The sequence below is a fragment of the Arachis stenosperma genome, chromosome 4, assembly GCF_014773155.1.
Source record: "Arachis stenosperma cultivar V10309 chromosome 4, arast.V10309.gnm1.PFL2, whole genome shotgun sequence".
NCBI lineage: Eukaryota > Viridiplantae > Streptophyta > Magnoliopsida > Fabales > Fabaceae > Arachis > Arachis stenosperma.
The window spans coordinates 6,075,452-6,097,891 of NC_080380.1; the positions used below are offsets into that span (position 1 = coordinate 6,075,452).

General features: G+C 32.7%; 2 protein-coding genes across 4 annotated transcripts; one reads left to right on the forward strand and one right to left on the reverse strand.

Annotated features, from left to right (window-relative positions):
• Positions 1–6,020: 6,020 nt before the first annotated feature.
• Positions 6,021–8,191, reverse strand: LOC130974471 (uncharacterized). The gene is made up of 10 exons (XM_057899350.1): positions 8,181–8,191; positions 7,973–8,094; positions 7,804–7,888; positions 7,577–7,709; positions 7,288–7,442; positions 7,038–7,167; positions 6,741–6,941; positions 6,510–6,606; positions 6,301–6,467; positions 6,021–6,191 (listed from the first exon to the last, which is right to left on the reverse strand). The coding sequence occupies exons 1-10, from the start codon at positions 8,189–8,191 to the stop codon at positions 6,021–6,023; spliced, it is 1,272 nt and encodes a 423-aa protein (XP_057755333.1).
• Positions 8,192–20,140: 11,949 nt separating this feature from the next.
• Positions 20,141–22,042, forward strand: LOC130973075 (protein S40-5-like). Of its 3 annotated transcripts, none has more exons than XM_057897464.1 (2): positions 20,141–20,967; positions 21,843–22,038. In XM_057897464.1, exon 1 carries the CDS (start codon positions 20,325–20,327, stop codon positions 20,949–20,951), a length of 627 nt encoding a protein of 208 aa, XP_057753447.1. In that variant the 5' UTR covers positions 20,141–20,324; the 3' UTR covers positions 20,952–20,967; positions 21,843–22,038. The 3 variants fall into 3 exon arrangements, with proteins under 3 accessions (XP_057753447.1, XP_057753446.1, XP_057753445.1); XM_057897463.1 differs by lacking the exon at positions 21,843–22,038 and adding an exon at positions 21,618–21,634; XM_057897462.1 differs by having other exon boundaries at positions 20,143–20,967; positions 21,645–22,042.
• The last annotated feature ends 398 nt before the right edge of the window (positions 22,043–22,440 follow it).

Below are 22,440 nucleotides of genomic sequence, written 5' to 3' on the forward strand. Positions count from 1 at the left end.
AAAGGGAGCCACCGCGGAGAAGCCATCACCGCCTGTCACCGTCGCCGAGCGTGGGGCCTTCGCCGTTCTCCTCGTCGCCGACCAGCTTGTCGTGTCGCCGCTGTCGCGCTGTCACAGCGCCGTCGTCCTCGTCACAGAGCCAGCCACCGTCGAGCTTCCACAGCTGCCGTGTTTCACCGCGGTTGAGGGCGTATCCACCACCGCACCTTGGCCGACGGTGCTGTTGATCTGTTGCTCCGCGGTGCCTACCTTGAGCTTCTGTTGCTAATGACGGAGGTCAGTGGTTGTCGGAAAACACTACTGTTGTTGCTGCCGAAGGAGGGAGAAGCCGTGCCCTGTTCTGGCCGCCGGAGCTTCTGGCCGAGCCTCAACCGCCGGGAACGCTGCTGCCGCCATCGAACTCCACTGTCGGTAAGGCTTTTAAGTTGAGTTTCCCTCCTGTTGAGTTTCCTGGAACTTCATCGTCGCTGCGTGTGGTTCAGATCACCGCTGCTGCTTGGGGCTGACTGCCGGGTTGCCGCCGAACCGGTTCGGAAACCGCCGCTATTTTGGTTCAACCGTTCCTTCTTCGGTTCGGTAAGCGTTTCGACTTGAAAGTCCATTCGTTATTATTCTGTTATCTCACGCTGAGGTTTGTGGCGTTAATTGCTATAAGATTGAGTTCGGTTGTTGTATGTTGCAATTAGAGTTACTGAGACTGTTGCGAAAGTGGTTTGGAGCTGAGGTTTTGGTTGCCGTCAGTTCGGTTTGAGGCGGAAAGGACTTGATGAGGCATTTGGGTTATGGAATTGCGTTTTGAGGTAGGGGCGCTTTCCAAAAACTATGTTTTATGTATTGGAGTTATTACATATGGATACTGATGTGAGATATTGTGTATTTAGTGATTGTATCTGCCTTATGTATTATTTGATTGACTCGAATGATTATGGATGTTGGTTTGGCTGAATTGTTGTGCGGCTTGTGAAATGTAATGTTTGAAGTTGATTCTTTAAAGATTTGAATCTGAGTTTAATTCGTTGAGAATTGATTTGATTTGAGTTAATTATTTTGATGATTTGAAAAGTCGAATGCACTTTTGAATTCAGCCTGGTTTACCTTAATTGACTTGGTTTGGACAAACGATTTATTACTGAGCTGTTTCTTTAAGGCCTTGGGAATGAGTTAAGACAGTTGATATTGAGTTGATTTTGAAATGATTTTCTTGAGATACGCCACTGAGGCGATTGTTGGATTTAGCTTGCTTTAAATTGATTTCTGGTTTTGAGCTGTTGAAAAGGAATGAGAAATGGTGTAGTTGGGACCCGAACCGGGTGGCAAAAGTCCAAGTTTTAGGGGAGGTGCTGTCGAAATTTCTACAAAATCCTACACTTGTTTGTAAAGTTATTTAAAAAGGGTTGGATTTGAGAAATTGTATTATTTGATTTATTAAGAGAATGTTTATGTTTTCAAGCTTAATTTATTTAATGAACCTTATACGTTGAGTTCGGCTTATTTAGAATTGAACTATTTTTACCGTTTGAATCACTAAAGGAAAGAATGATGCTCCAATATTGATTTTTATATAAAAAGGAGTTTTTAGTGATTTCAAAGGAATCTAGACTTTTGATTGATTAATCAAGTTTGAGGCATTTTGGAAGAGTTAGAAAAATGGGTTCTAAAAAGAAACTTGAAAGTGGTTTGATTCAAATGAACCGGTTCCGTTTCAAATGAGTTGATTTTTGGACCGGGTTGGAACTTGTGATTTAGTATGGCCGGTTTTATAGTAAATTCAATTTTATTTACTTGAACCGAGAAATCTATGATTTTAAGAGTTTCAAAGAACTTTAAGGAATTTATATAATTTGACCTTCCCTAAAGACTTGGGACTCTGCCGAGAAACTTTTGTTATAAAATCCCATTGTTGGATGGGTGATTTTGAATGCTTTGAAATAAATCCTTAACTTGCCATGGTTTTGGAAGTTTTGGAAAGAGAATGCCGAGAGTGGCTTTGTTTTAAAAAGGGAACTCACTTTGAGTAAATTTGGCTTATGAGCCTGAGATGATTTGAGAAATGAGATCCTTTAAAGCCAAGGCTGAAAAGAGTTGAAATTTGATTTCAAAGTGAAATGGCTTGAGAAAAGTGATTTATGGCTTAAATGCCGGTTTTATGAATTTGATGATGTTGATATGGAAGTGTTGTTTTGTTATGAGCCGGAATGGCTGTGTGTGATATTGATTTATGGCTGATTATCGAATGAGTTATAAGCCGTATGGCCGATCATGAATTATGAATTTAAGCCGAAGGGCTGTATTTATTGATAAGTTGATTGGTTCTGGATCGAACCGTGAGCCGGATGGCTGAGATGGATGGTGATCCATGGTTGAATATATGTGCATGTATGCAATTGAATGATTTGTGAATTTAAGCCGAATGGCTGAGATGAAAGTTGTAAGCGAGTATGCTTGTGTTTTCTCTCTGGTTGTAAGGGTGACAGGGCACCGATACCCTCTAATGGCGACAGGGCGCATATACCCTCTAATGGCGACAGGGCGCAGATACCCTCTAATGATAATAATGCGCAACAGAGAGACTGTGTCCGGGTTAGCTACCGGACATGTCGGGTTGGCTTGGTAACCAACAGATGATATCATCAACCACTAGGGACAGGCATGCATCATTTGCATCTATGTGACATTGTTTGGGTATGCATATTGTACTTGGTTTGCCTATGTGATTAACTGCTAATTGTTCTACTTGCAATAACTGTTTGTTTGTGTTTGCATCTTCCTACTTGTGTTTGTATCTGGACTTCTGTTGGACTGTGGTGGATTGGTTGTGGTTGGATTGTTTGGGCCTAGGGCCGTGGTTGAATAAGATGAACCGATGGTTGACTTCGGTTTTGTGTTTCGGATTTGTAATAGAATATGAAAGGTTATTTTGGTTCAGTATAGATAAACCTTTTTGAAAGGCTTTTGATGTTTTGAAAATTGAACGGTTCCCCTTTCAGAAAAGATTTCTGACTTTACTTTATTTGTAAACTGTTGTTTTTGAAAAGAGGCATAAGATGGTTATTAATCACTGGTACGGTTTATCTTCATGTATCCTATTACAGTAATTCCCAAAAATCCTCTACTGAGAACCCTTTCGAGGATGATGTTCTCACCCCCTACATTTTTCCCCTTTCAGGATTTGGGCGCAGAAGTTATGAAGAGTTTAATTAATTGTTATTGAGATGCTCTGTATTGTTTTAGAATATTATTATTGTACCCTCGCCTTTATCTTGATATATTCTGTAAGAGGGATAGGAATTGTATTGGTTAATGTCTGTAATATTATTTGTATATGTATGTATATATATGGATGTACTCTTTATGAGTTTTTGTAAGTTGTATGGTTTCTTTGGATACACGTTATCGAACGAAAGTATTTTTGGGAACGGTATTTGTGGTAAAAAGATTTAAACAGGCTCATATTTTAATAATAAATAGTATAAGAGTCGTCGTAATGTCCGAGCTATCAGAGTCGCGCAGCCGGAAGCGTGAGCTTTGGTAGTTAGGGTGTTACATGAACAGTACAAATATAATAAAATACGAAAATCAATAAAAATAAAACATTCATTTATGAACTAAGTAAATATAAATAAAACTAAATGCACATTCAAAATGAGTTTCACTTTTAACAACATTAGAATACACTTTGTTTTATTATTTTAATCACTGATACTAACTACGAACATTAAAATTAAATAATCTAAATTACTGATTATAACGTAAAAAGATAGCAGCAAGAACTGGACCAGAGCTTCCAATTCATTCGGAAAACCGATGAATAAATCGAACCGACAGTTCGGCCAGTCCGACTTTAAATTTCGACCTGTTTGTCACAAATCGCACGAAACCAACCAAAAGTGGCGCCGGTTCGATGCAATACATGAACAGGCTGTGCTCACAACAAATGCAAATCTTGGATCCTTCAACATCATTTAAATATCAAAGTCCAATATTCATGAACAGACTGTGCTCACAACAAATGCAAGTCTTGGATCCTTCAACAGCATTTAAATATCAAATCCAATATTCAAAAATCCTTCCAATGGGTATTGAACCCATGTCTTATTGCTAGGCAAGCATAAGGAACACCACGAAACTATTGTGTTTAGTTATAAATCTACATCCTGATTATTCTATATATTATATACATACACAAGTAAATTATTTTATTTTTATTTTACTTAACTTTAGTTTTATACTCAACTTTCTTAATTCTTTAGAATTTATAGAATTATTAAAATAAGTATCAAATATTTTAATATTTACATTTACATATTAAAATTTAGTAAAGATATCAACACGAATTTTTTTTAGAATATTGGGTTAATAAGTCTTGGAAGATTTTGCCGTATGAAAAATTAGTAAGACATCCTAGTATGACACTAAATTTCACATGATAAATAAATTAATGGAGAGACGTAATATATTCATGGTTCACTATCTTGAAGGACCAAATTAATATTTATCTTTTGATTCAAGGCCTAATTAATCTGAAGGCGAAAAATATAAGGATGCACCTAATAGTCACTTTATTTAATTTTTGACTACTTTATATCTTTTACTGACGTACATCCGGTTCTATCGGTTCAAGATTTTATTATTCTTCAAGACAAAAATAAACACTAATTAAACAATTTAATAACCTCTAGTCCTTGTGGAAGTTTGAAAGAACTATATAAAATAAACCTATCTATTCATCTAAACAATTAAATAAAGAATTTTATAATCGTAGTAATTATGTTTAAAAAGAGACAAAGTAGAGAAGTATAAACATATCTTTAATTATAAATTTTATAGGTTACTAATAATTAAGCTAACCCTTTTAGATGTAACAGCATAAAAAAACAATAATAAATGACTTAAAAACATTTGCTATTAGACATAAATCAAAGAAACTTAAAATATAATTTAACGAAAAAAATCAGACAGGGATCAAATAGTTAAAGATATTATTATACCTGACAAAATAAAACTTGAACTCTGATTAACATTCTGGGACACCTCAAATAAATTTTCTAAAACATAAGAAGAAATAGAAACATTGAAAACATATAAAATAAACAGATAGATTATTATAAACACAAAGATTAAGTACAAAAACATAAAGAGAACAATAAAAATTACCCATATAATCATTCAAATTGAGAGCAGGCATCGAGGAATCAAGCACCTCTAAAGAATTTCGACGTTGACTTTGCGTTCGTTTTCTTTTTAAAGAATTTCGCCTATATTCTCTAGCACGAATAGAGTTATGAGACATCTGTGTTACCCGTACTAAAGAAAACAAGAGGTTAAAACATAAAAGCCAAGAAGTACGCCTGATTCAGTCCCAAAAACACATGCACATCATTAAGTTCCTATTAAGTTACTATAAGCAACAATTGGAAAAAAAAAGGAAGGGGAGAGGGAAAGGAATGGTTGGCTGCAAAAGTTGTCAAAGACACCAACAAAGAACTCATATAAACATTCACATCTCTGATAACGCATAAAATAAAAGAAATAGAGTATTATAATGAACAGCAATAACTAACCAACATAAAAAGATAAAGTTATACAACAATAAAGAGATACAAATAAGAACTGCTGCATTTCATTAAAACATTGTTTGATAATGATATAGACAATTACATATGCCTATCACCCCTATGATAAGGAGTATTCCAAAATATGACCACATATCCTAGTATGTAACATAAAGAGGGTACAACATTGAAAATGTGTCCAATTCCTAGCAGAGTCACTATTACAAAAAAAAGGAGTTGAGAATAGACCAACTTGGCACATTACCCGAGCCAACACAAAAGGAAAACCCCTATATCTGACAGTCCTATTTGTTGGACACAATCCAAAAAAGTGAAATCAAAATAACATCTAGCCAGCATCATTACATGTCCACCTATTTGCAATCACAAGCCTTCATAAATACTTATAGATATACAATACATAAAACACCTACACCTAGACACAGTAGCTCAATTCCACACCTTCAATCAAACTCCATTAACTTTGGCAACCTTCAACCCACGCCCATCTACATCAACAGCAGCCTCTTCAAATTTCGGATTCAAATTCCTCTTACCCTTGCAGGTCACAACATGATTCTCATGAATAAGCTTCTCTCCATATTGCGAAGATGCATCAACAACATGGGACAACACCTCCTATGACAAAGAAATAAAAAAAAAAGCCATTAAAGTGACTCAAGAATACAAAATACAGTTAGGAACACCACGGATAGGAATAAGAAGAAAAATTATTATCCATGAGTACCTGAGTTTCTTTTTCCGCTGAGCTAAGCAATATATCGAGTTCAGCACAAAGATCATCACTAACAATATTATTGCTGGGTGTTTTCTCTTCTTTTCCATGTTCACCATCATTTAAGGCAACAAACTCACTCAATCCAGAAACAACAGCCTGTTTTCCAGCTAAAAAATCTATAAGAATCAGGGATTTACACAAAATCCCAGGACACTCACCAGCATCTTTCTCACTTTTCATAAAAGTATCTGAAAACTCCTTCTTAATACCAACATCCCCTTTTTCATAAGGAACAGATTTGTGTAAATCATGCTCCTATTCATATGCCATAAGAGTTTAAAAATACATAAGAGCAGAACAGAAATTCACCACAGTAAGATACATAAATAAAAAATAAAAAATTAAGCATGAATTAACAGGATCTAAAAATATTTGTATGTATATCTAACCTTTTTTGGAGTAGACTCGTCATCAGCGTCATAATCGGGAAGTTCAAACATCGCAATAATAGTGGAATCATCACAAATTCTTCTAACTCGGAAAGTCCCATAAAATGTATCATGTGGGACACCTTTGGTATCAACCTTGAGCAGCAACTTCTTTCCAATGAGGACTTGAAATATGGGAGGATAAGTATCCCCACATATAAGCTGTTTTGACAGTAATACATAAGAAATATAGAGTTTGAATAATAAATATGCCAAACCATAAACTGAACAACACATAAAAGAGAACTAAAAACATACACTTGCATCTCTTTGAACCTCAGTAAACAAGTCAGCACATGACTTCTTAAGCAAATAAGATGCCTCACGATCAAACAGAAGGAAAATACCCTCCCCAGTATGATCTTCAACTGTTATTTTAATTTTAAATCTGCATAGAGAAAAAAATAAAAAAGTACACCATCATTCAGCTAAATAGAATGAGGAAACCTTATTTTTATAAACAATCCAATCTATAATATAAGAAAACATTTTCTACAAATTTTCTAACCTTGGAGTCACATTAGTTATGTGCTTCAAACAAAAATCACAGTAATATGCACCATTTTGAGGATAGATACCCTTTCCACACACAGAAGCAGAATACCACCAACCTCCATCCTCAACAATACCTTGAATTGCACCAAAGATGATAAAAGAACCCTCCTATCCAATGGGCATTTCAAAGTTAATAACAGCATGAATGAAAAAACAGATCTGGAAAATCTTGTTTGATTTTCTTTTTCGGTTTATTTGTGTATAAAAGAAACAGAAACACAACTAACTCAAAAGAAAACAACCTGATTGTTATCTTGAAGCTCTTCAATAGTGCATTTTCTGGTTAAACGCATGAAATCATCTTCCAATGAGAGAACTTTACCCTCATTTGCAATAAACAGCGGATGGGTACCATTAACACCTTGCTCAATCATACTAAAAAAAATCAATGCAAATACTTGTACTTGTTACTCCAGATAACTTGTAAATAAAGAATACAATAAACATCAACTAAATAAAGCATCATAACCTCTGCCTGAACTCAACGACTTCAGGAATATCAGGATTAAATAACATTTGAGTAGCATACATCACATTTTGAAGACCTACTTGACCTACACAACAACAAAGAAAGAGTCTAGCAAACTTTATTGGAGACAATACCTCTAGCAGCCATGGGATGTACAGAAAAAAAATACCCCTAAAGAACTTGACTTTTGCAAGCTGAATCACCACAACAGGCTGCTCCACATAGCCAGAAGCAAGAAAATGATTCACTTGATTAACATAATCTCCAAACAATGCACATCGCACTGTAAGACTGAAACTCAAAAGATAACAAAGAATAAAACAGAAAATAAGCAAAAGAGATCATTAAAAGATAAAGAGAAAGCAGCAGAAAATAACTCAATGAACATACTCTTTCAAAGTTAATTCCAATGCAATCATTTTCACAATTTTCCCCTCTTTTGCATATTCTTTCTCTTCTCCGACTGAAGTTAAAAGACCAATGACATCTATTCCAAATAAACACAATCTATTAACTATTCAAATGATTTGTTAAAAAAACTTCAATAACAGAAAAGCAAGAAGTTATACACACCGACTAAGAAATCATAATCTTGGGTCATGTTCAACAGCTCAGAAAAAGGAAACATGTTGAAACAAGTCTTAGGGATTACATCTTCATCAACAGCTACAACAGTGGTTCGGTGAAGGAAAACCAATTTGAATTCATGAGAAGTTGCTCTATAACTACCATGATTTGACACAACAGTAAAATATGCCATTCTATAAACTTGTCCTTCAACTATATGATCCCTAAACCTATTAAGCAGTGGTTTCTTGACTGTAGCTTGTATTTTTCCACACTAGAAATGGAGCAAGAGAACAAAATCAGAATAATCAAACACATAATCTAAAGTTGAAAACTTAAAAAAACAACAAGTAAGACCATATTTAAAAGAGAAGCTAATAGGGGCTAACATGCTTATCAAGGAGAATCATCTCCATTGAGTTAGGAACCTCATGGTTACCAAAAGAGGGTACAACCCAAAGCCTTAGAACCCTAACTTTCAGCCTCCAAGCCTCTCTTGGAGGATGCATCTTACAAATCATATCAAATGGAGGAGGCATTGCAATAAAAAGAAAGGAGATAAAATGAGTTGATGAAATAGATCAAAATGTAAACAGTAAATTTCTGAGATAATTAAATATAACTTAAGAGGGAATACAACACAGCAAAATGTTTGTGCATTCAATGTGCTTCACCCACATTCCTTTTATAGAAAAAATTCAGGACACAATGTCACATTTTTTAATTCAAAGTCAGGAGGGAAATGGAGGATAATTGAGTTGAATCACCATATTTTTCATTTAATGAGTAAGAAGCAATGATTCATTTCATATCAATCACATCACAACTCACCAAACAGATGGGATAGAAAGCACAAACCTTTATAAAAATTCCCACATTCTCATCTCCATTCAATGGCACATACACAACTAATCATAGGAGCAAAAGCTGAAACAACACAAAAGCAAGAAAAATAATTGATAATTTCGAGATATAAAAAGATAGGGACCAGAAATTGATATATCACACCACAACTACTATACTGCAGCTACATGTCATTAGGACATAGCAAATGCAGTCAGCAACTACACCAAACAATGATTCTAGTGATGGCAATCAGAGTTAGTAAATGTGTTAGGTAGGGATACAACTGAAACAGCAGATAAATGGGAACAAAAGTATAGACAAACATGAATAGAAACATGTCAATCACATCAACATTCATGAAATAGATGATAATGAAAGCTGATACATTCATCATGATACCCAAATTTCCAATTTCCAATAAAGAATATATAACACAACCTTATTATGTGTGGAGAACACTTTCATGGGAAGACCAGCGGCTGGATAGTTTTTTCTTTGGCTAGAGACATGTGCTAGTTAGACAAATAATAGCATGAACACATTTTACTCAATCAAGGACATTTTTTTCTCAACGAACGTGTTAACCTGAGGCCAAGCAGCTGTATCTTCATCTAACAACTGAAGAATAAAACAGAATTAAAACAACCAAGAGATAAATCTAATCCAATTCAGTTGAACCTAAAAAAAAAACAAATAAACAAAAGGTTACACATCATTTTTTGTGAATCACATTAACCACTCATGAATAGATTAGATACAATGAGGAAAAAGCTATGAAACAATTCATATCAATCACATCAGTAATCACCAAATAGGTTTGATAGAAGGTCCATACCTTCATAGGCATTCCAACATTCTCATCTCCATTCAATAGCATAGAGACAACTAATCATAGAACCAAAACCGGAACCAACACAAAAACAGGAAAAACAAATGAAACTTTGAAGAAATCAAGAAATAGGGACCAGAAATTGTGAGTTAGAATATATTGGTTAGGTCAGGATACATTCAAACCAACAGATGAGTGGGGAAAAATAGCAAAATGATACAATCTTAATCTACGAAAGCCAAATCCATTGGGAATGACATCTCAAATTCAGGAGAAAGACCCCATTTCTTTTCAAGAGGTGAAATAGCAAATAATTTTTACATAAACAATTTAAAAAAAATGAGAATCAAATTGAGTTGAATAACCAAATCTTTCATTCAATGAGGAAAAAGCTATAAATAAATTCATAACAATCATATCACAAGTAAGAAAATAGGGTTGATACAAAGCCCATACTTTCATACGCATTCTGACATGATCATCTCCATTCAATAGCATATAGACAACTAATGATAGCACCAAAAGCTGAACCAAGAGAAAAACAGGAAAAAGAAGTGAACTTTTCAAGAAAAAAAAAATAGGGACCAAAAATTAAGATTTCACACCACTACTACTACAATGCAGCTACATGTCATTCGAGAAAAGGGAAGGCAGTCACCAACTACCCCAAATAATGATTCTAGCCCTGCCAATGAAATTTAGTAAATGTCCTGGGTAGCAATAAATTGGAGAAAAGAGATAAATGGGGACAAAAGTATACACAAACATTAATATAAAAGCTGTCAATCACATAAACATCCACGAAAAGGATGAGACTAAAAGCTCATACCTTGATAACGATTCCAAAACTTTAAATTTCCAAGAATATATAGCACAACCTTATAAAATATGGAAAACACATTTTCATGGGGAAATCAATTTATATCAATCATATCACTACTCACCAAATAGGTTTGATAGAAAGCCCATACCTTCACAGGCATTCTCACATGGTCATCTCCATTGAATAGCATATAGACAACTAATCATAGGATCAAAAACCTAACCAACACAAAAGCAAGAAAAACAAGTGAAACTTTAAAGAAATCAAGAAATAGCGACCAGAAATTGAGATATGACACAATACCTACTACACTGCACCTAGAACTCATAAGAACATAACGAAGGCAGTAATCAACTATCCCAAAAAATGATTCTACTGATAACAATCAGAGTTGCTATAAATTGGTAACGTAAGGAAAAACTCAAACCAGCAGATGACTGGGGAAAAAATTATACACAAAGATAAGTACAAATCTGTCAATGACATCAACATTCATGGTAGAGATGAGATTGAAACCTCATATGCTGATAATGACTCCAAAATTTTGAATTTCCAATGAATAATACAGAGCACAACCTCATTATGTATTCAGACCACATTTTCATGCGAATATAACATCAAACATAGATAAGGGGACATGTTTCAGAACACAGATCATAGTATAAAAAGTCTAGGGATTTGTTGAATATAAACAAAGTAAAGAATTAAAAATATATTCATGAAAAAAAAACAGAAATACATGCAACAAACAATTCAGCAGATAACAAATGCAGATCTGATAATGAGTTAAAACTGAAACTTAACAGCAACTACAAAAAATTCTAAGCAAGAACATGAACCGACCAAAAAATTGAATAACCAAATCTTTCATTTAATGAGGAAAAAGCTATGAATCAATTCATATCAATGACATCACCACTAACCAAATAGGTTAGATAGAAAGTCCATACCTTGATAGCCATTCCTACATTCTCATCTCCATCCAATGGCACATAGACAACTAATGATAGCAGCAAAAGCTGAACCACCACAAAAACAGGAAAAAGAAGTAAACTTTTGGAGAAATTAAAAAATAGGGACCAAATATTAACATTTCACACCACAACTACTACAATGAAGCTACATGTCACTCGAGAAAAGGGAAGGCAGTCACCAACTACCCCAAATAATGATTCTACTACTGGCAATGAGAGTTAGTAAATGTATTAGGTAGCAATAAATTGGAGACAAAAGATAAATAGAAGCAAAAGTAATCCTATGAGATAAACCTGAACCAACAGAAAAAAAGGAAGAACAAGTGAAGCTCTCAAGAAATCAAGCAATACACACCAGAAATTGAGATATGAGACCATACCTACTACAGTGCAGCTACACGCCTACACCTCATAAGATCATAGGGAAGACAGTAATCAACTACCCCAAACAATGATTCTACTCATCACAATCAGAGTTGGTAAATGTGTTAGGTAAGGATACATTCAAAACAACAGATGAGTGGGAAAAAAATTTAGATATAAATAAAAAGAAATCTCAAAATGACATCAACACTCATGAAAGGGATGAGATTCAAACCTCAGACCTTGTTACAGATGCCCAAATCTCGGATTCCCGATAAAGAATATACAGAACAACCTTATTATGTATCCAAACCACACTTTTATGTGAACATTACATCAAACATGGAGAACAGAACATGTTTCTCAAAACAGAAAACAGTTAAAAAACTCAAGCGACTTGTGGAATGTAATAAAAGTAATAAATCATAAATATATTCATGAAAAACACAAAATATATACAACAAACAATTCAACACGTACGAAAGGGAGATCTGATAATGAGTTCAAATTGAGGGTAACAGCAACACCCAAAAAAATATAACCAACAACATGAACCCACAAAGAAAACAAGTAACATACAGAATTTGCAAATTACAAATTTCAGGAACCCTAGACAATAACATGTGGATTAAAAATCGAACAGATACCAAATCGATGACAATTTGCAAGATTAGGAATTTCACAAACCCTAGAAAAGAAATTATCGATTAACCATAGAACAGATACAAAAAATGATCAGAATTTGCACAATCAGGGATTTCAGGAACCGTACACAATAAAACCTAGTTCAATCGTCGAACCGATGACAAAATTCATCACAAATATCGACAGAATCAAGGAAAAGAAAAAGGACCAAGAGTATAATAGGTTTCCATGAACCTGATTGATTGATCTGAGATCTTCAATCTTAACGGGAATTTGGGAAATCAGTAACCCAGATGAACGGCGACGAACAAACTTCCAGGAGAACACAGCTCGTAGACAAAGTTTCGTACCGCAGACGAAACGAAATTTGAAGAAGAAAGCAAAGCTGCTAGGGTTCAACGAAATCATTACCTATTCAAGCAGATCCATGAAAAGGGATGGTTGGCTCAGTGATTCGGTGAAAAGGAAGCAACTTTGCGTGAGAGAGAAGCTGAAAGGGATGGCTGACGACTACTGACACAGGAGCACATGCATCCGTGAACGCGAGGAGCCAGATGGATCTGGTGCCACCGTGGAAGAGAGGCGCCACCTGGGAGTGGAACCGGCGTGGAGTGCGGGGAGCTCTCCAGCTCGGAGATGAAACCACGGCTAACTAGTGTATAATGATTTATTGAATCTACTGTTCATAAATAGATTCATTAACGTAATTCAAAATACTAAAAAATTTAAAATTAGGCTATTAAATAAATTTAGACTCTCTAGACTAACATTATCTAATAAATTAAGAAGTCTTATACAAAACGATCAAGTAAAAATTTAACATGTACTCATGACTTATGATTAGTGACAAACCTGAAAATTTTTAATATTTATTGTAAAATTTATATAATATGATAATAATTTTTGTAATAAAAATATTATATTTATATAAAAAAATCAGCTAGTAAATCATCTATTAAGTATTAATTATTATGTATTTATGTATATATACATAAATTATTTTAATTATTTTTAATATGTATTTTATATTTTAGTATATATGTATTTTATACGAATGATTATTTTTTATGTATATATAGCATGATTGTTGTTATGATTATATTTTGTTATTGTAAAATACAGTTAATTTTTAAAATATCTAATTTACAAATTAAAATGCTAAACTAGTAATTTAAATAATAACATATAATTTAAATTTTATTTTTTTAGATTTTATATTTTAAAAAAATTAAATCATTTTTTTGACAATATAATCGAAATTTTCACTACAACAATTTTGACAAATAGCGGCAAAAATTTTGTGGCGGTTTTATAAAACTATCGCAAAACGGCAACTTGCGGCACATAAAGCCGCGGTTATTGGTTGAAGTTGCAATCAACATCACATTTAGCGGCAGTTTTTCACGAACCGCCGCTATATGTACTGTCGGGTGAGTTATTGTTTTACATTTTGCGGCGGTTTTATTTAAACCGCCGCAAAATGCGTACTGCGACATATTGGAATATTTTCTTTAGTAATAACCATCTAGGTATAATCTAGTTAAGCAAACCCTAATATCTTAAGCTACCTATGTTTAAATCGTTGCTACTTAAACTCGTAATACTTTTTCTATATTCGTTTTACGTAAAAAAATTCACAAGTTAAATAAGCTATATATGTTAACTCATGTGAACAAATTTACCAATAAGATTTTCTTGTTTATTTTATTGGCATTTAAATTTGCATTCAAACATGGATGTAAAAGAAGAAAATAAAATCATACTCTGGAGTAATTAAAAATTAAATATTTTCTAAAAATAATAATTATGAATATTTTCTATAAAATATTAAAAATAATAATTAAAAATATTTTCTACAAGCCATTAAAAATTCAAAACATTATAATTTTACCAAAATTATAATTTTTTATTTTAATGATTTGTTGAATATTTATTAAAATAAAAAATTTAATTTTTTTTAATAACAATCTTAACTTATATTCTTAGATATAAGAATTCATAATAACTAAATTTAAAATTAATTAATATTTTATCAAAATTAAATACTAAATAGAATAAAAATATTTTTATATAAAAATCAATCAATTATCTGCATATTATTGTGGTTAATAGATTCAATAATGCTAACTGACCAACAAAATATAATATTTTTGGCAAACATTTCACTAATTTTAAATATCAAATACTAAATTCTAAATCTTAATAAATATTTTTCGAAAATATTTTATTTTTAATAATTTATAAAAAAATATTTATAATTATTATTTTTTATTTATGATTGAATATACTCTTTATTGAATTCATTATGGATATTATTAAATGTACTCTTTATTGTACTCTTTATATATGCTTGGATAATATATAAATAGATGTAAATTAATTCGAAGCAAACCCATTCGAATTACTCGGGACGTCCTAGCGTGCATAATTCGAATCACCCTGATTCGAACTACCCTAAGACTACATGCAAGCATAATTCAAATTGGACAAATTCGAATTACAAGAATTACTACTAATTCGAATAGGACTAATTCAAATTAGTGTTGGTTTGTCTAATTCGAAAGAGACCGATTCAAATTACATAAGAATGTGCTTTTGGGAGATCCTGGTAATGTTTTTTAATTTGGTAGAATTGTGTAATTTGGTCCTCCATTTGATTTAATTGTATATTTTACCCAATATATAAGGTTCCTATAATAACTATGATAAGATATATAAAGTATACAACAAAAATCTGTGTAGCAATCAAATGTGTTCATAAAATATATATAATTATTAGCGCTATATACATCGAAGAGACATTTTCCTTGGTGGTAACATGACATTGTTAAAGCTTTTCCTTCTTCCAGGTTTGAGGTTCGAACCCTGAAATCCACACGTTGTGGGTCTAATGGTGGAGGTTCGAGGTTCGAACCCTGAAATCCACACGTTGTGGGTCTAATGGTGGAAGCGCAGGTTTAACGATTGAGTCGGTTGGACCATCGGACGGTCCGGTCCGATTCTAATAACTATAAACGAAAATACTAAAATTTGGGTTTTCGTTTATTTGCTATTTAGCGACGGTTTGCAACCGCCGCAAAATTGATAGACGTTTAGCAGCGGTTATTCTAGCGGTTAACTAAAACTGCCGCTATCCGTTTAGCCACACCCATCTTCCGGCGTTTTATTAAACTGCCGCAAAATGTTTTACAGCGATTCAAAACCGCCGTTAAATGGCTCCAGCAACCGCCGCTAAGTGCCGCTTTTGTTGTAGTGTTCTCTCTTTATATATATATTTATATATATATATATATATATCACTGAATAATTATTTAAAAAGTCACTTTCCAATATTATTAGAAGCCGACTCTTATTAATATTTATAATTAAGAAAGTTCTTTCACTTAATGCAGTTGTTACGAAAAAATTAAAACTAATTTTAAAAAAAATAAATAATATTTTTTGAGTCGATTTCTAATAAGAAATAATATCAATCTCGTTTAAATTTGACTATTTAAAAATTTATCATTTTGACAAATATCTAATATAAAATTTTTTAATTGACTATTAAATACCAAAAATTAAATAAAAATTTATTGTGAAATCAAATTTAATATTATATAATAGAGACAAATAAATATTACTATCATGTATTATTTAAAAAAAATAAATTATAATGCGAGCACTTGCCCAAAGTATATGCTTAGAAACGTCCTTGTTTATCAGCTTATAATCTGACCTTACTTGAAAAATAAACAGAGAGTTTTTCGCACTACATCAATAATTCTACATACATCGGAGTAATCATATATTTTGTAGTAATTTCTCACGCATTTAAAAAAATAATTGTCATAATTAGCAGTGTTTAATCTAACCATTCACCACATTCTCTCTCTTATTTATTTTTAGTCTCACTATTAAAATCAAAGGTGAGAGATTGCACTGTATTTTGTCAAGTGTTGAAAAAACTGGAGAGGATCCATTTCCAAGATTGTCTTCTTTTATGACTAACTCATTACTCTACTTGATAAATGTCACCATCATACTTCAGATAATCTATCATCTAATATTTTAATTTTATTTATAATAACTTAATACTCATATTAACTTAAGTGTTAAAGTTCCTTACAAATATTTCAATCATCGCTCGGAGAGAACATAGGTGCGATTTTCAAATGAACATAGTCCATGGTTAAATTTTTGGTCCATGAATAAAATAAACATCACCCATACTATCTAGAATAATAAACATCTCATGTCATAAAATCATTCATCCCAAAAATTTAAAATGATTTTGGGGTTCACCAAGGATCAAACTCTTGACCTTTCGGATCTAGAACTCTAATACCATATCATGAAACTACTCATCTCAAAAGCGTAACCTGATAGGACAATTAACACTAATGATCATATCTCTAATACTTTTCTAAACCTCTATTGTACACATTGTACGCTTAGGCCATTAGCTCCCTATACTTTCTCCCATCTTACAGGCCCATTTTCTCCCACCCATTTTAAATAATCACCCCAAAAAATCTACCATTAAAAAACTTTTAATATCTTATATATTTTTTATATATATTTTTTTAAAATGTCTGCCACTAAATGCGGTTATTTTTTTTGAAACAAGAGAACTCAACACGAACGTGGAGCGAAAAAGCAAGAAAACAATCGAACAACTCCTGATAAAGACACCTAGGCTGCGTTTGTTTCTAAGAACATGACAAGACAAGATACTGAGAATAGGACAAAACAAGACACTGATGGACAGAGACACAAAATTTTGTGTTTTTGTATTCTGTTTGGTGATAAACTAGAACAAATTATGAAAATTCAATTTATTCTCATTTTTCTTCATTCAAAAAATTTGAGATAAAAAATATAACAATAAAAGATATAATTATGAAAAATTAACAAGAATAATGAAAGAAAAAATAAAAATAAGTTGTGTCCCTTATTAGTGTTTCTGTGTTCTTCCTGTCAGGATGAACACAAAATATACTAATTCAGTGTCTCTGGACACATTAATTGTCTCTGTCCATGTCTCCTCTGCCAAACACAATTTTGTGTCTCAGTGTCCCTGCCTCAGTGTCCTGTCTTTGTAGACAAACGCAACCCTAGTAACATCTTAAAGCAAAAATTAATCCTAATGTCATCTCCGACATTGCCATCAACAACTAAAAGAATCGGCACACCTCCACTCCTTGCAGTCAAGTAGCGTCATATTGATGATTTTTTCAGCACATTTTTCTTTGTTTTCAAATAGCCTCTTGCTTTTTTAACCAGACGTTCCAAACAATTGCAAAAAAACTTATGAACCACTTCTTGCATTCCTCTTTTCTAGTTGTAGTATCTGTCCAGCTTTCAAAATGTTATTAGTCATGTAATATATATCATTTAACTAAAGATATGTGAGTAGCTAATCGTAAAATATTATAGAAAAAAAGATGATGAAAAAAGTTTCAATCACATAAAAAAATATAATATAAATTCTCTAATATGATATCTATTATTTGATGTCAATTTTTTTCAAATTTATCTTCAATAACAAATTTCAAATATTCTAAATTTGTTAATTTTTATATTTTTAAATTAAATATTAATTATTTAATTTTTTTAACAATTAGACACCAAATTTTTAGTCATTATGCCAAACATCAAAACACAAATAATGCAAACGGCTCTTCACATGCCAATCAAATTGCCAATTATGTAGTGCAAATGGAAAGTTTCCTTCTTGTACAATGCACAAGTGCAGGGCTAGAAATACATTAAAATGAATAGTTAAAAAAATATTAAAATAATAATGAAAGACCATTATTAATGTAAAGGGATATATAAATAGACATGTCAAACTGGTAGATTTGTGCACATATACGAACATTCTTCTTAAACAAAATTTAGTATATTTAAGAAAAATTTATTGGGTTAAGCAGGTCAATCTATTTCTTTTGTCTGAATAAATAATTCTTAATTAAAAATTTTGAATTAAATTTAAAATAACAATTGGCCAAATATTTTGTATTTTATAGACTATTGAATTGGGAATTTTTTTAAATAAATAAAATAAATATTATAATTATAATTATAGACACACGTCAAATAATTTATATTTATACGTCAACAATATATTCCTCATCTAAAATAAAGTGTATAAACGTAAATTTTCTTACGCATATTTATAATTATAATTATAATTATAGTATTTATTTTATTTAGTTTGAAAAAAATTCATTGAGTTGGAATTTAAAATATTTTAATTAGAATTTGAGATCTTCAAATTAAATTATTAAAAAAATTATTTATAAAAAAATGAAGATTTAAACAACTTAACAAACTCGTTAATTTTTGCATTTTCACAATTATTTTTTGCAGGGAAAAAAATCTACCCATTTAATGTGATTAAAGAGACCAATTAGACAAGTTTGACTCATTTTAATTTTATTTATATTAATTACGTTGATATTATACGTACAAATATTATTGTTAAAGAGTACAAAAATTTATTGATATAATATAAAAATATTTGTATAAATATAAAAAATTTTGCATATAGCACAAATTTATTAATATAATATACAAAAATTTTATTATAGTATAGAAATTTTTGCACATAATCTAAAAATTTTTCACATCACATAATTTTTTATCACGAATATATTTTGTTAATTGAATGAATGAATATTTAAAAATATAATATTTAAAAAATTTATGTATTATATATTAAAATTTATGTGTTACACAATATTTAATTGTACGTATTTTATTAATTAGATATTAATATTCTGAACATACGATTTTTACAAATTTTTATATCATATTCTAAAATTTTGTATTATACACTAATATTTATATGTTGTGAATTTAAATTTATCCTTTAATTTTTTAAATATGTATAGAAAAAAAACAGAGGAGATGATAACAATAATAACAGCGTTGAAGAAACATGCATACAATAAATTTGATTTGGAAATCACTTGACCACAGACCACTTTGGCACTTTCCTTTATCGTATCAATTAATTTCTACAGTAACATAAACGCAAGGCATGGTTAAAAATCCCGCAAAACAAAAGTCACCAGAAAAGAAAAAGTTGGCGAGTGATGCCACACAATCCCGCGGAGCGTGCTATTCGGGTTTTACGTCAACATATTTTCATTACTTGTATGTACTAAGTTGTTTATTTTTGTATTTTTATTTCTGTGTCGTCACCATTTCACATTTTCACTATTCCATTTTTTAGAAAATAAAAAATAAAAAATACAAGGAAGGAAATTCAGGGAAAATGAAGCCGAAACTCAAATGCAAATGAAATTGCAAAAAGTTATATATACAGAGGTAGTGGCACTTTCTGCTGCAAGCTTAATGCACTAATCCAAATGAAAGGAGTGCAAATGAGTTCGTAGTTGTACCAATACTCCCTACTTTCCCTGCTCCACAATAAAATAATCACCGCCACTCCCCTCCGTGGCGCTACCCAATTCCGAAGCCGGACATGGCCAAGGGTCGCAAGCTAACCACCAGCCGTAGCGATCGCTTCCTCGAAACCTACCCCCAGGCCCAATCATCCGCCGGAGATCCATCGGAGCTCCGGGAAGAGGACATCTGGTCCACGGCGGACGATACCGATGCCGCCACCGCAGCTTACGCCGATTGGGAGACAATTGCCGCTGCGGAGTCAAACGGTGGCGGTGGCGCCACGTACCGTCGCCGGATTCCCCGCGATGGTCACCGACAATCCGGTGGATTGTCGCTGGCGTTTGAGGATCCGGCTTGCAATGCTGCGGCGACGCCAAGAGTCGTACACCAGTTCCGCCCTCGCGACGGCGGTACCGCTGCGGCTTCGCCGAGGGGGCGCCACGTGGCGCAGTCGGCGCCGGTGAACGTGCCGGATTGGAGCAAGATACTCCGAGTGGACTCCGCCGAGTCGCTGCACGGCGGTGGCGAGGATGACGATTTTGACGACGGCGCGTCAGAGATGGTTCCGCCGCACGAGTACTTGGCACGAAGCCGGAAGGCGGCGGCGAACTCGGTTTTCGAGGGAGTCGGGCGAACCTTGAAGGGCCGGGACATGAGCCGGGTACGTGATGCCGTTTGGAGCCAGACCGGGTTCGATGGATGAAATCCGGTTGGTTGGGGTAAGCGATTCGAACCGGTTTGTAATTGAGTTGGATATTGTTAATTATTGTTTAGATTAAAGGTGGTGGTGGTGGTTAGTTCTGGAAACTGCAAAATAGATTTAGTTTTTTTCTTTTTTGAGTAATATTATTTTAATAGCAATAATTTGTTAGACAATTTTAAATTGAGTAATAAAAGGGTGGATCCTGTACATTTTGTGTGGCAAGGTATATTTTCTCTCAATCCACTATTTTGTTACTCATCTTAAAGTTGTTTGATAATTTTAAGTTGTTAAAATAATATTATTTTGTTTTATTTTTATTTCCTTCGGTTTTGGGGTTGGTTTCAAGTTTACTTGAACGAATGGCTTTTGTGGGCAATGATTCGGTTTGGGTGGACTCACATGAAAAAGAGAGTTCAACTCAGTGGCGAGTGAGCCTAAGCATTTTAATTAAGCATGTATTTGGAATCTTTGAATTTTTCTGAATTATGGTTATTAAGATCATCATAAGCTATAGTCTTAAGAACCTGATTGCATTTTGTTTTATCATCTGTAATATTGTAACTATTCAAATCTGTTATTATTAGACCATAATAATACCATATTTTTCATCTTAGATATTAGTTTTTTTTATAATATATATTTCAAATTTTATTTTGACAAACTCAGTTTTCATTCTTCCGTGTTTGAATGAAGATGAACGCCAAAACAGAAAGAGATGCTTGGTTTTTCCTTCAAACCAGATGACCTACCAGGCCACTACGGACAGAAATCAATTTATTGTTAATTTAGTTTAATTAAATAGTAGTATATAGTTGATTAATAAGAGTGTTTAAGTATTGAATCAATGAGACAGGCAACACCACCTTATTAACCGAGAGAATGTTTTTGAAGGCACTTTGGTTGGGTGGTTCTTATGCAAATATTGAGAATCACATAAATGCTACCTTTTTGAGATATGGGCCGAATTTGGTAAGAAGGAAAAAAAATATCGAGTTCCATACTTCCATTGCCATTTGATGTTTTCCATTTGATGTAATCGATAAAATAAGCATATAATTATCGATGTAAATTGATACCGATGGATGAAAATTTGTGTTTTTTAACCATTTTTTTGGATTTGATATTTATTGAAAGATGGAAATAAAATTTATTTGCTTAGAAAGATCGTCTACTTTATACCTTTATTCCAAAAATTAGTCATTAAATTTTTAACCTAATGAATATTCTAATACAAACAAAAAAATAGATAATTAATTTTGGATTTTTCGACGAGATTTACTTACGATAATTAATTATCCTCCCATTTTATTATTTTACATACAAAAATGTAAAAGTAATTTAAGAGGATTCAAATATTATATTAATAGTGAAAATTCAGATGAAGTCGACTTCATGTGAAATTGATACTTAAGAGTCGTTAAATAAAAATTTAGTCAAATAAATCAAATCATCTAACGGTTCTCAGGTATCGACTTCATGTAAAGTCGAC

Coding starts and splice junctions, on each gene's coding strand:
- LOC130973075 (XM_057897464.1), top strand. CDS start 20,325: ATGGCCAAGGGTCGCAAGCTAACCACCAGCCGTAGCGATCGCTTCCTC.
- LOC130974471 (XM_057899350.1), bottom strand. Junction 7,889..7,972: donor AAAAGTCAAGTTCTTTAGGG/GTATTTTTTTTC, acceptor GTTGTTGTGTAG/GTCAAGTAGGTCTTCAAAAT. Junction 6,468..6,509: donor GAAAAGTGAGAAAGATGCTG/GTGAGTGTCCTG, acceptor TGATTCTTATAG/ATTTTTTAGCTGGAAAACAG.